This window comes from Panthera tigris, chromosome F3, assembly GCF_018350195.1.
Source record: "Panthera tigris isolate Pti1 chromosome F3, P.tigris_Pti1_mat1.1, whole genome shotgun sequence".
NCBI lineage: Eukaryota > Metazoa > Chordata > Mammalia > Carnivora > Felidae > Panthera > Panthera tigris.
This window is the reverse complement of record NC_056678.1, coordinates 65812930-65831044: the sequence shown is the minus strand read 5'-3', so window position 1 is coordinate 65831044 and position 18115 is coordinate 65812930. Positions and strand designations below refer to the sequence as shown.

Below are 18115 nucleotides of genomic sequence, written 5' to 3'. Positions count from 1 at the left end.
CCCCGACTCGCACTTTGTCCATCTCTCCCTCAAAAATAAAGAAACGTTGCAAAAAATTTTTTAAAAGATGCACTGAGGGGTCCCAAAGCCAAGATTACGATATTTCTAGCAGGTTAGAGATCTCTACAGCTGAGAGATATTTCTAACTATCCTGTCTAGGGTCCCAGAGTCAACTTAGGTAACTTGATCACGGAAAGGAGCGGAGCTGTTTCCGGTGTGTGATCGCCACGCCAATTTCAGGAGCTTCTCTGTCTCTTTTCTTCCGCTGGCAGATGACAGAGTTGGTGACCAGTGGGAATTTGACTACGGTGACTGAGTTCCTCTTCTCTGTGTTCCCACATCTGCCTGAAGGTGGCGTCCTCTTCTTCATTCTTCTGCTTCTCACCTACGGATTTATCGTAACTGGGAACCTAATGATATTCATCGTCGTCCAGCTGGACAGGGCCCTGCACACCCCCATGTATTTCTTCATCAGCGTCCTCTCTTTCCTGGAGATCTGGTACACCACGACCACCATCCCCAAGATGCTCTCCAGCCTGATCAGTGAGCACAAGACCATCTCTGTGGCTGGCTGCCTCCTACAGATGTATTTCTTCCACTCCCTGGGCATCACAGAAGGCTGCGTCCTGACGGCCATGGCCATTGACAGGTACGTCGCTATCTGCAGGCCTCTCCGGTACGCGACCATCATGACTCCCAGGCTGTGCACCCAGCTGGCCGCTGGGTCCTGCGTCTGTGGCTTCCTCCTTGTGCTTCCCGAGATCGTGTGGATTGCCACCCTGCCTTTCTGTGGCTCCAACCAGATCCGGCAGATATTCTGTGACTTTACACCCGTGCTGAGCTTGGCCTGCACGGACACGTCCCTGGCGGTCATTGTGGACGCCATCCATGCAGGGGAGATTGTGGCCTCCTTCCTGGCCATCGCCCTATCCTACATCCGGATCATCGTGGTGATTCTGGGGATGCCCTCAGCCGAGGGCCGCCGCAAGGCCTTTTCTACCTGCGCTGCCCACCTGGCTGTGTTCTTGCTGTTTTTCGGCAGTGTCGCTGTCATGTACCTGCGATTCTCAGCCACCTACTCCGTATTTTGGGACACAGCAATTGCTATCACCTTTGTCATCCTTGCCCCCTTCCTGAACCCCATTATCTACAGCCTCAGAAACAAGGACATGAAAGATGCTCTTGGAAGGCTTTTCTGCCGTCGGAGGAGGGCTAGTGGGGTCGGGGATAGATCCAGGGGCTGGATCCACCGTTTCTTGACTTGTTCGTGAGTATGCTCTGTTTCTATTGGCACAACCACTCACTCTGTTATTACAAACAAGAACAGAAAACTGCTGTGTCTAGGGCATTGGTGGCGATGTCACAGCCTGTTCGCATCCGTGCCCCTGCAGTGTTTGTGGTCTCCGAGGCAGCCCCAATAGACTTTGCGGCAGCACGGCACAGGCTTGCTTCCTCTTCGCCCCTCCAGCTGGGCTCCTGGCCTTCTCCTCTGTGGCCCCACATGCAGAAAAGGCCAGACAGCAGGACAGAAGAGACATGAAAGACACTGTGGTTCTGAAAATTGCCACCATCAACTCGCCCCCAGCCCTCTCTCCATTCGTGAATCCCTCTGATGCTCAGCACCCCACATTGATAAACCATTTCCTAAATGAAATGAAATGAAAATCTCCATTTTCAGCTTATTTAACCCACAAACTCGATTCGACATCCGTGCACTGATCACATACACCAGGCATGATGGAATTCGAGGCTCGTTGGAGTGACATAAAAATGAATAGGGGTGGGACCCCTGGGTGGCTCAGTGGGTTAAGCATCGACTTCAGCTCAGGTCATGATCTCAGGTTCGAGCCCCTCATCGGGCTCTGTGCTGACAGCTTGGAGCTGGAGCCTGCTTCGGATTCTGTGTCTCCCTCTCTCCCTGCCCCTCCGCTGCTCGTGCTCTGACTCTCTCTGTTCCTCAGCAACAAATAAATGTTAAAATTTTCTTTTTAATGAATTGTGGCAATAGTCTACTTCTCTAGCAATTTCCCATTTGAAATACCTTCACATGTATGAATCCTCTTTAAATTTAAAATGTCCTAAAGCAATTAGGTCAGAAATCACCATTATTTACATGTTGGAACGGAAGCCTAGAGAAATATACTGACTTGCCTGACGTCACATAGGTACTTAGTGACAGAGCGGGTCTTGACCTCAGGGCTCTACTTGGTGCTACGTCCCTAGTAAATGCTTGGTTTGGATCCGTTAGATCCATTTGGTGTTCACGAAATGAAATTACTTTCCCCCAAAGTTTCAGGAAACCTACCAGTCTCTGATGAGTCATAGGAGTCATTGACTCTGCCCTCCATGAGCGTCCAGCCCTCACTCTGGTCACAGTGGCCTCCCAGAAACACTATCGTTCAGACCGGATTTTACACCTTGTTCTGCCACTAAACAGTACTGTGTCTGTAAAGCCTTTGGTTGGATCAGATCAGCGGTTCCCCAAACCAATGGATCATTGGAATTTAGGATTTAGCAAATCTGAAAGTGAAGCCTATGCATCTGCATTTCTGAAGATCTGACCCGAAAATTCTGAGGGCGGGTTGGGGTTGAAAGCAGCTGCATGAGATGACCACTAAGATTGCCTCCAGCCCTGGGGCCCTTTGGTATTTAGAAGAGCTAACATGTTTTAATAATATCTGAGCTTGCGGTAAGTACCTTACATGTACTATCCCTTTTATCCGTACGACAATCCTGTAGAAACAATATCAACCCTGAGTTTTCCAAAGGAGAAAAGTGAAGCACAGAATTTCAGTAACTGGTCTGGGTGCCCTGGGTTAATGATGAGGAAATCAGGACAGAAACCCAGTGACTCGAGCGCCCGCAGCGAGAGCCGATCGCCGTGCTCTGGGTCCCTTTCATACAGCTTGCCTCCCAAGACAGATCGCTAAACCCAGGAAGAAATCCGGAGGAAATGTGGCCTTTCGGTGAGGCAGTGGGATCACTAATTAGTATACAGGACGTGCTAGAGGGTTTGCTTCTCCAGATTTCAAGATTGATTTCTTAACAACTATTTGCCTGGCAATTCTATTTCAGGGACTGTGTCGGGGGCAGTGGATTCACTTAGTGACCGTCACACCCGCAGCTTGGCCTTGGAGGCCTCAGAGCCTAATAATTCATTAGCTGCTCTAAGAATGCCACCAGCCATCCAATTTGCCAGCTTTCTTGGCATGAGATGCGGTGGTCCCTGTGCCTTCGTTGCTCCCAGCCATTTTATTTTATTTCCTTCAGACCTTCCAAAATGTGCTATTTGTGTCCCAACTCTCTTTGAGTGCGCGCCCCTTTTGGTCCTTCCCTCTCTCGACTCTGTGCCTTGATTTTTTTCTTTTCACAAGAACATCCCAACCTTTGCGATCAAGGCTCGGGAGTGATTCTTTTTTATGCCACTGCTGTTCCCTATTTCTCCACGTTACTCCAACTTGCTGGAATGTTCAAGAAAGATTCCTCACGCTGCTGTTGCTACCACTGGTTTCAGGACCACTGTGGGCCCTGGTTTTGACATGACTCGCTTTCTGTCTTTCTGCTTTTCTGCGGTTTCCTGTTCGCCCCACACAAACAAGATGTTTGGATGAAAGGCCCACAGACCACAAAGAGAAGATTTCCTTCTGAACACCACACGTCAGCACAGGGTTCTGCCGACTGCCTGTCTACTAGCCGAACTTTGTTCTTGACTTGTGGACCCACTGATCGACATGCCGGGTTGGCTGACAGGACAGCCAGACGGATGCAAAGGTAGATGTAAGAGGTAGATGTAAGGGCAAAGGCAACGAAGAGAAGAGCCTTGATGATGATGACAGACGGTCCCCACATCTGCCCAAGGCAGCAAAGGGAGAAGAAATACGGGAGGGAGGGTCTATCATCTGTGGGGAGGCAGGAGCCAAAGGATCCAGGCTAAGCTAATGATTCCACGTTCTCAATTGCTTTGTTTCCTTGACCGCTTCCTAGTCTCAGCCCCGGTCCAGTACGGGAGCATCTCTTACGCATAATTACAGCCTTGCTTTTTGCTTAAGTTCATCAGTTTTAGAGAATGTCTATTTTCCCCACTTGTTCTGAACTTGAAGCTGCCTTGGGAGACATCCAGCTATCTCTGGATAGAGGAGCAGGAACTCCTCCTCAGCATATCTGAAAAAAAGGTAATCTAGGCTCCATTTGAACACTCTGTCAAGACGGTCTCCTACCAAGTTAGGTAGTTATCAGATAACCCCTCCTTACTGGACTGAATTGAACATGGTCACCAAGACGGAGGGCTCTGAGGTCATACTGTCTAAACATGAATCTGGCTTTTGTACTTTTTCCAACAGTACAACTTGGAGAACTAGCTAAGGTGTCCTGAGCCTCGGTGTTCCTATCTGTCATTTAGGAGCTTTGAGGACTTTAAAGATCAAAGGCCACGAGGTGTATAACATGCTGAGCACAGTGGCTATAATATTCGTCAAATATTGCTTATTATTTAATGCTTTTGTTCCTCTTACTATCGTCCTGAGCTGAAAATCACTTCCAGGGCCCTCGTGTTGTATCACTCCAGGGGATGCCATTCAGTCTTTCCTTTTTGCTTTCCGGGATCTCGGTAGCAGAGGCTGGATCACCTCTATTTCACAAAGTAGGTGTCACAGGGCCCAGAATTAAAATGGCTGTATGATTTTTGGCACAGAACAAAAGAGCACCTTGCACGTGCAGATGACAGAGTCCTGTTTAGGATGTGTGATGCTTCCCCGCGTTGGAAATTTATTATCTCACATAAGCCATGGTTCTTTTTATTTTGGAACAGGAAAATGATCAGTCTTATAACTAAATCCCTTCACACAAGAGTCAGACCTTCTCAGGGCATGGGCTGAAACACTGCTCCTCTGGGTCTAGGACAGGAGATTCTCATCCCAGTTGAAATTTCCTTCCCTCAAACAGGGACTGAAAACACCAGGGAACAGAGCAGCAAGCCTGTCTAAGACACATGTGCTGGCCTTGCAAACCCTTGGTTTGGGTCAGTTTAACCAGTGATATCCCTCCATTCATGTATATTTTTCCTTTTTAAAAATAAATGTTTTTAATTGTTTCTTTTGCTACACTAGACTGCCTTCCATGTGTCTTATATCTTTGGACTAATCAACTCCCATGTTGGGTAAAATAAAAAGTAAAATAATCATGGAAACAGTTATTTTGTTGTTTTTCTCTCCCTTAGTCTCTTCCCCTCCCCTTCGTCCACCTAAAATCATATGTTCAGAGAAAGTAGTCATGAAGGCATCTATATTTCAACAGAGAATTTCTTTATGAGTTGCATGAACTTGATAAATACTTCATATGTATGTTTCCTCTTTAAGTTTGATATATACGATCTAGCTATCTATCTATATACACACATACACATGGAACATATATATATGTATATAACTTTATATGTAACATGTACATAACTTGTATATTATTTTTATGTATGAAATTTATGTAATATGCAACTAAAGCTTAATTACATATAATATGGTATATATTTATATGATATAATACGCATATTTAAGTGTAAGTTTGATTTTTCCATATCCTCACTTATTATTTGCTTGACACAATTATTTTTAATTCTTTCAGAGAAATCTCAGCAAGTGTTAGTGGCTTCCCCTATTTTTGTCAGCTTTTTACATGCTCCGAAGCTATGTTGTTAAATGCAACCGGGTAAGAATGTTATGTCTGGAATGAAATTTTCCTGATAATATTTTAGAGTTTCTCTCTATATTGCGGCTAACACTTTTTTCTTATAGATTCTATTTTGTTATTATACTGCTACGCCAAACATTTTCTCTTTCTTTCCATACTTTGCATGTCTGTATGTTTAGACAGATCTCTTATAAGCAGCAAATAGCTTAATTAAAAAGACCTCTTATGAGAGTCTTTGTATTATAATAAGTACGCTTAGCCATTTACATGTTTTGTGATTTAAACAGGCTTGAAAGTGTTTCTCCCAAAATACTTGTGCTTCCTGTTTTTTTTTCATTCCTTTCCAATTTGTTTTTCTTCCTTTCCTTTTCTAATTGGATGGATAAAATTTTCTATATTTTTCCCTACAAACTTTTTTCTCTGCTAGTTTGAAAACACGGATAGTCTTCTTTTAATGATTATTCTATTTCTTTGTTTTTTAAAGTTTTATTACACAATATTTGTAAACATTCATGAAAGTGTAGAAAATATTAAACCCATAGATTTCAAAGTTGAATCATACAAAATATTTTGTCATTTCCACTTCGTCTATTTTTTTAATAATTTATTTTATTATATTTTTAAATGTTTATTTCTTTTTTAATTTTTATTTTTTTAACTTTTATTTATTATTGAGAGACAGACCGTGAGCAGGGGAGAGGCAGAGAGCGAGGGAGACACATAATCCAAAGCAGGCTCCAGGCTCTGAGAGCTGTCAGAACAGAGCCCAAAGCGGGGCACAAACTCACAAACCACAAGATCATGACCTGAGTTGAAGTCAGACGCTTAACCGACTGAGCCAACAGGTGCACCAGTGTTTATTTCTTTATTTTGAGAAAGAGAGAGCACACATGAGTGGGAGGGGCAGAGAGAGAGGGAGACAGAGAATCCCAAGCAGGCTCTAAGCTGTCAGCGCAGAGCCCAATGCAGGGCTTAACCCCACGAACCACAAGATCATGACCTGAGCCACATTCAAGAGCTGGCCGCTTAACTGACTGAGCCACCCAGGCACCCCTTTTAAAAAATATTTTAAAATAAATTCCAGGGGAGACAAGAGTCCAGGGCCAGATGGCTTTCCAGGGGAATTCTACCAAACATTTAAGGAACGTTTAACACCTATTCTCTTGAAGCTGCTCCAAAAAATAGAAATGGGAGGAAAACTTCCAAACTCTTTCTTGAAGCCAGCATTACCTTGATTCCAAAACCAGACAGAGACCCCACTAAAAAGAACCATAGACCAGTTTCCCTGATGGACATGGATGCAAAAATCCTCAACAAGATATTAGCCAACCGGATCCAACAACACATTAAAAAAATTATTCACCACGACCAAATGGGATTTATACCTGGGATGGAGGGCTCATTCAATGTCTGCAAAACAATTAACATGATTCATCACATCAATAAAAGAAAGGACAAGAACCATATGATCCTCTCGATAGATGCAGAGAAAGCATTTGACAAAATACAGCATCCTGTGTTGATAAAAACCCTCAAGAAAGTAGGGAAAGAAGGAGCCTACCTCGAGATCATAAAAGCCATATATGAACAACCCAATGCTAATATCATCTACAACGGAGAAAAACTGAGAGCTTTCCCCCCAAGGTCAGGAACAAGACAGGGATGAAGAACTCTTGCCACTGTTATTCAACATAGTATTGGAAGTCTTAGCCTCTGCAATCAGACAGCACAAAGAAATAAAAGGCATCCAAATCAGCCAGGAGGAAGTCAAACTTTCACTCTTCGCAGATGACATGATACTCTATATGGAAAACCCAAAAGATTCCACCAAAAAACTGCTAGAATTGACTCATGAATTCAGCAAAGTTGCAGGACATAAAATCAATGCACTGAAATCGATTGCATTCCTATGCACCAACAATGAAGCGACAGAAAGAGAAATCAAAGAGTCGATCCCATGTACAGTTGCACAAAAAACCATAAAATACCTAGGAATAAATCTAACCAAAGAGGTGACAAATCTATACACTGAAAACTATAGACAGCTTCTGAAAGAAATTGAAGAAGACACAAAAAAATGGAAAAAGATTCCATGCTCCTGGATAGGAAGAACAAATATTGTTAAAATGTCAATACTGCCCAAAGCAATCTACATATTCAAAGCAATCCCTACCAAAGTAACACCAGCATTCTTCACAGAGCTAGAACAAATAATCCTAAAATTTGTATGGAACCAGAAAAGACCCTGAATAGCCAAAGCAATCTTGAAAAAGAAAACCAAAGCAGGAGACATCACAATCCCCGACTTCAAGCTATACTACAAAGCTGTAATCATCAAGACCATATGGTACTGGCACAAGAACAGACACTCAGATCAATGGAACAGAATAGAGAACCCAGAAATGCACCCACAAACGTATGGCCAACTAATCTTTGACAAAGCAGGAAAGAATATCCAATGGAAGAAAGACAGTCTCTTCAGCAAGTGGTGCTGGGAAAACTGGACAGCAACATGCAGAAGAATGAACCTGGACCACTTTCTTACACCAGCCACAAAAACTCAAAATGGATGAAAGACCTCAATGTAAGACAGGAAGCCATCAAAATACTAGAAGAGAAAGCAGGCAAAAACCTCTCTGACTTCGGCCACAGCAATTTCTTATTCAACACATCTCTGGAGGCAAAGGAAACAAAAGCAAAAATGAACTACTGGGACCTCATCAAGATAAAAAGCTTCTGCACAGTGAAGGAAATAATCAGCAAAACTAAAAGGCAACCGACGGAATGGGAGAAGATACTTGCAAATGACATATCAGATAAAGGGTTAGTAGCCAAAATCTATAAAGAACTTATCAAACTCAACACCCAAAAAACCAAATAATCCAGTGAAGAAATGGGCAAAAGACATGAATAGACACTTCTCCAAGGAAGACATCCAGATGGCCAACTGACACATGAAAAAATGCTCAACATCACTCATCATCAGGAAAATACAAATCAAAACCACAATGAGATACCACCTTACACCTGTCAGAATGGCTAACGTTAACAACAGATGTTGGCGAGGATGTGGAAAAAGAAGATCTCCTTTGCACTGCTGGTGGAAATGCAAGCTGGTGCAGCCACTCTGGAAAACAGTATGGAGGTTCCTCAAAAAACTAAAAGTAGAACTTTCCTATGACCCAGCAATTGCACTGCTAGGCATTTATCCATGGGATACAGGTGTGCTGTTTCGAAGGGACACATGCACCCCCATGTTTATAGCAGCCCTATCGACAGTAGCCAAAGGATGGAAAGAGCCCAAATGTCCCTCGATGGATGAATGGATAAAGGAGATGTGATACACACACACACACACACACAATGGAGTATTACTCGGCAATCAAAAAGAATGAAATCTTGCCATTTGCAACTACGTGGATGGAACTGGAGGGTATTATGCTAATTGAAATTAGTCAGTCAGAGAAAGAAAAAAATCATATGACTTCACTCATATGAGGACTTTAAGAGACGAAATAGATGGACATAAGGGAAGGGAAACAAAAATAATATAAAAACAGGGAGGGGGACAAAACAGAAGAGACTCTTGAATATGGAGAACAAACAGTGTTGCTGGAGAGGTTGTGGGAGGGGGGGTGGGCTAAATGGGTCAGGGGCATTAAGGAATCTACTCCTGAAATCATTGTTTCACTATATGCTAACTAATTTGGATGTACATTTTAAAAAATAAAAAATAAAATTTAAAAAATAAAATAAATTCCGAAGATGTTTACATTTCCCCCTAAACACATTTTCTTCACTAATCACCGTACCATTGCCTCATTCTAAAAATTCAACAATTTCTCAGTATCACCTGATATCTAGTCCATAGTCAAGTGTCTTCACCTGCCCCGTAAACGTCCTTTCACCTTTGGTTTATTTGAACCAAGATTCACGTTACTTTGGTTGTTGTCTCTTTCAATTTAGAATAGTTCTCTCGTGTTCACTCACCCTCTACCCCTTCCCCTTTCCACACGTCATCTCTCTCTCTCTCTGTCTGTCTCCCTAAGTCTAAAGATCATGTTTAAAGGCTTCTGCCCTGTGGAGACATCTAGAATGAAGCCCATCCTGTCAACAAGCTGCTGGACAGGTTGGCTGTGTTCTAGTGAGACTGTGTTCATTCACCTGTTAAGCCCAGAGCATCCCAGAAAACTCCAAACAGTGCACCACAGTCGATTCATCAGGTGAGCTTAACTTCAGCCCCATTTTTTAAAACAGGTTTACTGAGATACAATTTACAAACCAGACAATTCACTCATTTTGGTGTAAAACTGAATGGCTTTTAACATATTCACAGATGTTGCAAAACCATCACTACAATAAACTTCAGGAAGGTTTCAACACCTCAAAAAGAAACTCTGTATTTTCTAACTATCACCGCTCCCTGGCCAGTTGCCCCCCAGCACACATTTCTGCCACTAATCTAGTTGGGGTTTTCTAGATTTCTCTCTTCTGGGTATTTTACGTGAATGATATCACAGAGTATGCGGCCTTTGTTGTGTCTGGATTCTTTCACGTAGAATAAAACTCGCAAGATTCCTCCAGGCCGCGGTGTGTATGGAGACTTCATTGTTTGTTATGTATGAAGATATTCCGTTGCTTAGATATGTACACGTTTAGTTCATTCACTTCTCCATCGATAGACATCTGGATGGTCTTTTTGTTTTGGCCACTAGAAATAATACTGCCGTAAATATTCATGTACAAATTTCTGTGTGGACGTATATTGTCGTTTCTTTTGGATAAACACCCAGGATTGGAATTGCTGGGTCCTGTGACAACTCTCTGTTTCATCTTTGGAGGAAATCCCAGGCTGTTTTCCAAAGTGCTTATGTCACTTTCTGTTCCCACAAGCCGTGTGTGAGGGTACTGCTACTCAGACCCTTTGTTCATTTTTCGATTGTGTTATTTGCCTTTTTGTTATTGAGCTGCAAAAGTGCTTCATACATGCTAGAAACAAGTCCCTTATCAGACACATGGTTTGCAAATAATTTTTCCTATTCTATGAGTTGTCCTTCGCTTTCTTGAAGGTGAGACCCCCTTTCACACCTGCCCCTACAAGTCCTCGGGTGCCAACGTCCTGGGGCTGCCACCGTCTGCTTGTTTCCAGACCCAGAACCCAGTTATCAACTCATTCAACTGTCACTTTCATCTTTTCTCCTTGTCCTGTCCTATCCTGGACCTTTTAAACACTAGAGGCACCAAGCCGGGAGGCTGAGGATTTGTTTTCTTAATCAGAATCCCTGACTGATTTTCTCTGTAGGGTCGGCAAGGTGTTCCCTCCACCTGGGTCTCAATACAGATACAATCATTGCTTTGATGAAATGGCTGATTCGGGTCTATCTCTCAGTTTGCATCTTCATTGTAACCTCCTCGAGAAGAGGGTGTAGGGGTATTTATCACTAATTACCACAATTTTAATTAACTAACAGTAACTAAGTATAAATCAGTTGTAATTTTAATATTTATATTCTCAACTCTTTCCAACCAGCCTAAGTGCAGGAACTGGACAGTATCCGTTTTGTTCATCCTTCTGTGGCCTTAACAGACACGTGATGTATGTAGTCAGAGCTAACTAAAGAGCTGAATGGAAAAGATGGGTGGTTGGATGGGTACCTTTAAGATAGTACAAATATCAACTTTGGGATTTTCATAGAAAGTTCTATAAAACTGCAAGTTTTCTAATAGTCAATACTTGACTTTCTATTCACAGTAGACATTCAGATGCATGATAACCTCTAACACCAGCTAATAATTCAATCACCATATACGTCATACGTTAAGCTATAGGATTATTTTTCACATATTCTCATATGTTTAAGGAAATAAGTAGCTTGAAACAGAATAAAGAAGATGTCCAATGTAAAAAGTAATCGTATTTCTTGCTAGTGGTTAGACTCCTACACTCTCCCTGTGAATGGATGTCAAGGCCACCAAGACTGACATGCACAACCAGGCAGAACCCAAGTGCAGTCAGCTAGCTGACTTCTCAGGTACGTCCTCTGGCTCCCTGATTCCTGTCCTTTGGGGAAAAGTATCCGGGAAGTACTTTTGCTTAATGACATTTTCCTGGGTATTGTTCTAAGGCTCAGAGTAATGAGAGGTTTGGGGCAGATACACACATGCACACGCACACACACACACACACACACACATTTTTATGTATACACACATATATACATACACATACATGTATATATATATATATATATATATATATATATATATATATATATTCTTTTTGAAAGAGAGAGAGCATGAGTGGGGAAGGGGCAGAGAGAGGGGGAGAGAGGATCCAAAGCAGGCTCTGCCCTGACAGCAGCAAACCTGATGTGGGGCTTGAACTCACAAACTGTGAGATCATGACCTGAGCCGAAGTTGGACTCTCAACCAACTGAGCCACTCAGGTGTCTATATATATATATATATATATATATATATATAGTTATCAGTTGTATCCCAGACACTTTACCTGTGGTATACAGACCTTATCACTAACTCGCAAAATAACCTTCAAAAAATGTTTTTAACAAATGGTGAAATTAAGACTCAGAGAGTTTGAGTTACTCACTAAAGATCGTGTCATCAAAGTAACTGAATGAATTAGGATTTAAACCCGCATGTATACAGTCAAAAACACGCCGTCCTCTACTATACCGGTGTTTTCCATTTCAATACACAAACAAATGGTATACATGCAATACCATTTAAGTGTAAATGGTACACGAAAAAAAAACAGTTATTTTTTGTTCTAAAATGTGTCTCAATATTATTCAATATTATTGTTTAGAATACGAGTAAATGTATTTACATTAAATATTCATCAAGTTTACTGTATATTGACATATAGTAGGTAAGGCCCAGATGTGACGAAATTCCTATGTATGGTATACAAACATCTGAGATTTGGAAACCACATTCCAATCTCTGGTCTCTGGCTGCGTGTGACTCCAGTGTGGCGGTTATGTGGACGCTGAAAGCCAGGCAGCACTTGCCCCAGTTCTGTATCCCACGTAGAAAAGCACTCAACGCTTGACTTCTCATCTGCGGTGACTGGCGACCCCCTGGGTCACCGTACCTCATCTTCTCCCTTGGCCTGCCTTCCCCACCTTCACTTCAATAAGTATCCCTGACCTCTTCAACTGCCTCCTCACGGCCTCCTTAATATCCTTGTTGCGCAAGCTATAGACAAAGGGGTTGAGGAAAGGTGTGAGCACTGAGTAGATCACAGCCAGGGCGCGGTCACAGTCCAGTGAGTAGCTACTCTTCAGCCGCACGTACATAAAGAGGATGCTCCCGTAGAAGATGAGAACCACGGTCAGGTGGGAGGCACAGGTGGAGAAGGCCTTGGTCTTGCCTGCACCTGAAGGAATCCTGAGCACCGTGCGGACGATCTGGACATAGGAGCTGAGGATCAACAGGAAGGTGGCCAGGATCTTGCAGGAGTTGATAGCAAAGTCCACTAGGACGTTGATAGATGTGTCAGTACAAGCCAAGCTCAGCACGGGCCGGAAATCACAAAAGATGTGCTGAATGCGATTGGGGCCACAGAAAGGGAGACGCGACACCAGGGAAATCTCAGCCACCGGCCCAGCCAGACCTCCCAACCAACAGCCAACGGCGATCTTGGCGCAGCGTGCTGGGGTCATGAGGGTGGAGTAGTGGAGGGGCCGGCAGATGGCTAAATACCTGTCATAAGCCATAGCTGTGAGGAGATAGCACTCAGTGGCCCCAAGAGAGTGAAAGACGTAGATTTGCAGGAGGCATCCGGAGAAAGAAATGGTCTTCTCCTCCCTGAGCAGGTTCGACAGCATCTTGGGGACGGTGGCAGCCGTGTAGCCAAGCTCCAGCAGGGAGAGGATGCTGACAAAGTGGTACATGGGTGTGTGGAGCTGGGAGTCCAGGCGGACCACTAGGAATACCAGCAGGTTTCCCAGTACGGTGGTGACATAAATTAGAAGGAACAAGATGAAGAGGTAAGTCTGGATACCCTGGAGATGGGGAAAGCCCAAGATGATGAACTCTGTTACCTGGCTCCAATTCCCAGCATCCATGGCTCACCATTCATATTCCTAGACTGTGGGGCATGGAGGGATGAAGAAGAAAGTTGAACCACAGAAATCTTAAGAACAAGATCCCTCAAAGGACTTTACCTCCCCTCTGCCACCTCCAGAGTAAAGGGCTCCCAGCAAATACATTAAGAGGCCAGAGTTTGGATCCCTTTCTAGCTACCATTGTCAGCAGCTTCCTTCAGAGTATCTGCACTTATAATCAGACTCTAATTATACAGCCCCATTTTTTGGCCTCCATAATCCATTGTGTAACCCGGTTATCTTGCTTAATGGAAACTATACAGGTTTTGGAAACTTCAGTATTCCTCATCCAAGGTTTATCTTATTATTTACCTATATTCCTTGTCATTTATACTGATAAAATATCGTAGTATACTGGACCAAGATTACATCATTTCAGTTATATATTTTGATTTGTAATTTCAGTTTATTTTCTTCCTCAACTTTCTGGATACCAAAGCATCAGCGCTTTCACCCTCGGCTCCCTCTCATTTCCTCATGGAGACTCGGGTCTGGCAGCATCCTCCAGGAGCAGGTAGGTCAGGGTTTCACCGGTCTCGGACTCGGGGGTGAATCTCAGTCAAGGCAAGGGGGTTTGAGTTAATATAAGAGCCACAGAAAACAAGGGGGCAAATCTATGTCTTTGCATTTCTATTCCCAGCTGTGGCCACTTTGTTGGTCCTTCCTTCCGCTTTCCTCCTCCACCAACCTGGAGTGTGTTCTTCTGGTTTACTGCTTTTTAGATGGCAAATATTTAACTTGTACTGAGAGATCTATGTGACAAAAATTTATTGAACATTTTCTGTATTGGAGGTATTGTTCTTAGAACGGGAGCTAAAACAGTAAGTGAAGCTAGGCAACTAATATTCTACTAGAGAAAATAGAGAAGGCCACTCATTGCCAACCAGCTCTGTATTGGAACACTGCATCATCACAGAAACGTGCTCCTGTTGTCACTTGTTAAACAAGTAAAAGACAAGCCCCCCAAATTCCTTCTCTTGACTCACTTATCCCAGAGCCGCTGGTCCATTTCCTCTCCTGTTCCTGCAACAACACCCCCCGCCCCCAAAGAGCTGCCTCCACTCTCATTCCTAATGGTTGGTTTTCTCTTAAACCTTTCCAGTCAGACCTTCACCACCTACCACTCCATCAGACCACCCCTCTTCACACACACGAGTTATCTCACATTTACCACATCCAGATCCCGTTCCTTAGCTTGCCCAGGCTATCCTCCAGCCCTGACAGAGGTCCCTGTCCTGCCCTTTGACACACTCGTCTCATTGGTTCTCAGGACTACATCTTCCTATCAGAGTGCCATCATTCAGCTTCTTCCTACTTGACTGGTCCCCCCTTACCTCCTTTGCTAGTTCTTTCTCCCTGACCTACCTTCCTAATTCACAGCGGTCAGTGTCGGTTCTCCTTTTCTCCTTTCTCTGTAAACTCACTCCTTGGTCGATGCCATCCAATGTCATGACTGAAAGCACCACAGATGTTTAGACAGCTTTCTAAATAGACTCCCCAGCCAACACGGTCTCCCCGACTAGGCCTCGCCTCTCCCACATGGACCGTCACAGTCTTGCAGCTCATGGACCCAAATTCTCACAGCTGTCATTGCTTCTGTATTTCTGCCAAATCCGGGAGCTGGTTTTCACGGGGTTCGAGCCATGACCCCGCTCACCTCCATCACTGTAATGGACTCCTAACAGATCCTACTTGTGTTGGTCCGTCTGTAGCCTGTCCTCAACACTGCAGCCACATCTGTCCTTTCCATTTCAAGTCAGGCCCTGCCTTCCCTGCTCAAACCTCTTCAGTGACCTGACAGCTTATAGTCTTTGTTGTAGCTTTCTCTTCCTCAAGCCATCTTCTGCCAAATCTCCCCTTGGGTAGCTTTTTCATTTGTTCCAAGCCTTGGTACAGATCTGCCCTCCCCAGCAGCCCTGCCTGAGCTGCCCTAAATAGAACTGGAGACTGCCTCCTTCCCCACGCCCAGGTCCTGTCCTAGCACCACCTTTCTGTACTCCCCATTTAATCCTTTCCACGGTACTTACGTGTCCTAACGATACAAAGGAGCTTACTTGTCATCTCAACTATTTGTGGTTTCTCTCCCCTATGACAACGCAAGCTCCACCAGGGCAGGGAGATTTTCTGTTTTGCTCCCTGATGAATCTCAGGTGCCTACAGTTGGGTCTGGACCACGATAATGAATGAATCAAGAAATATTTGTCACATGAAAAAGCAAATTGGGTAAGGTAGCTAACTGCTCATTTGCATATGCAGGAGGAGTCATGAATGAGCCCTGGGCTGGAAGTGGAGATCAGGACCACCTCACAGAAGACATCATTTGTTTTTAAGTTTATTTATTTATTGAGGTGGGGAGGGGAGAGAGAAACTTAAACAGGCTCCATGCTGATGCAGGGCTCAATCTCATCAACCATGAGATCACGACCTGAGCCAAAATTAAGAGTTGGATGCCCAAGCAACAGAGCCACCAAGGCACATCAGAAGACATCATTTTTATTTGAAGTCAAGGGTCAGAACTGCCAGGTGGAAAAAAACACAAGAAAGGTATTCTAGGCAGAAAGGAACACTTGCTCAAAGGCAAAGTGTTACAAACGCATCCAGTCTCCTCCTCTGTTCTCCAAGCTGCTTTTCACTTCTCCCTCTCATCCCATCCAAACCTACGTTATTTACCCTGCTTGCTCCTGGCTGCACCGTCTTCTAAACCCAGGCAACATGCCATCTTCTTGTGCCGAAACTTTCTCGTTCCAAAGATAGGATGTTTCTCTACTAAGATGTCAGAAGACCATTTCCGGGCAGGATCCTTCTGAGTGATCTTGCTTCAGCAAAGCCTTAATAACCATCTTAATATTAGAGATTTCCCCTTTGCCTTAGTTTTCTTTGCTTCAAATCCATACCTGCCCATTGTCCAATTCTGCCTTTACCTCCTTCAAATCTTAGGTGCAGATGTGCCTCCTATAAAACATTATCCCAACATTTCTATCCAACTCAGATCATATTTATTCTAGGCTTTTTACATTCCTTCCCCTCCAAGTATAAATATAAAGTTTCTGCTCCATCTCTGGCCTCCCAACCACACTCAAAATGAATTGTTTAGTGACCTTAGCTAAACTTCCAGATATATGGGGGCTGGCCTCAAGGTTGAATAATGGAAGGCAACGTCTTGCCCTTTCCTTCCTCAGAGGGTAAGGTTTCCACATGACTCCAAAGACTTAGTCTCAAGCTACAGAATAGTCCCCCTTATCCACGGTTTGTCTTTCCACAGTTTCAGTTACCTGTGGTCAACTGCCATCTGAAAGCAGACGGTCCTCCTTCTGACCTATCATCAGAAGGCCACTAGTAGACTAATGCTGTGTCACAACGCCTACGTCATTCACCTCCTCCATCTCATCACCTAGGCATTTTGTCATCTCACATCATCACAAGAAGGGTGAGTACAGTACGGTAAGATATTTTGAGAGAGAGAAAAGCCACATGCACATCACTGTTATTACCGTATATTGTCATAGTTGTTTTATTACTGTTGTTGGTAACTCTTATTGTTTGTTAAATACAAATTTAACTCTATTTGTAAATTAAACTTTATCATAGGTATGTATGTATTGGAAAAAACATAGCATATATAGGATTTAGGACTGTTTGTGGTTTCAGGCATCACTCGGGGTCTTGGAACGTATCCCCTAGAGATAAAGGACCTTGTTTCTCTGCTCGCTGATGTCCTGCTGACATTCACTCCCTGGATACTCCACCTGGGAAATCAAAGTCAGCATAACCAGGTCAAGCATTATTTCTCCCTGAAACTAGTTCCCCACACCTGCTTCAATCCCCAGGTCACAATTCACAGAGATTCTGGCTACTCATCTCTCTCCCTCACACCCCACCCAATATAGCAAAAAAACCAAAAAACAAACAAACAAAAAAAAACCTGGTGGTTTCCCCTTACGTTGTCTTTTTAAAATTATTATTTAATTTTCTTTTAATATTTCTAATTACTGTTTTAATTCAGTTTCCAAAACTGAGAGATATTGAGTCAGTGTTGGAAGAAACTTGAGGAAATACCAATTCTCTTTGGAGCTCCCATAATCTTGGGTTTCATAGGATCATGAAAAATATCTTTTTTTAATATGAAATTTATTGTAAAATTGGTTTCCATACAACACCCAGTGGTCATCCCAACGGGTGCCCTCCTCAGTGCCCATCACCCACTTTCCCTTCCCTCCCACCCGCCATCAACCCTCAGTTTATTCTCCATTTTTAAGAGTCTCTTATGCTTTGGCTCTCTGCCTCTCTAAATTTTTTTTTCC

General features: G+C 43.5%; 2 protein-coding genes across 2 annotated transcripts; one reads left to right on the top strand and one right to left on the bottom strand.

The window, feature by feature from the left end:
• The first annotated feature begins 272 nt into the window (after positions 1-272).
• LOC102959863 (olfactory receptor 6K6) lies at positions 273-1271 on the top strand. The gene has a single exon (XM_007084294.2). The coding sequence runs from the start codon at positions 273-275 to the stop codon at positions 1269-1271; it is 999 nt and encodes a 332-aa protein (XP_007084356.2).
• An 11529-nt stretch (positions 1272-12800) lies between these two features.
• LOC102960166 (olfactory receptor 6N1) lies at positions 12801-13775 on the bottom strand. Its single transcript, XM_015538454.1, has one exon. It carries the CDS (start codon positions 13773-13775, stop codon positions 12801-12803), a length of 975 nt encoding a protein of 324 aa, XP_015393940.1.
• Between the last annotated feature and the right edge of the window lie 4340 nt (positions 13776-18115).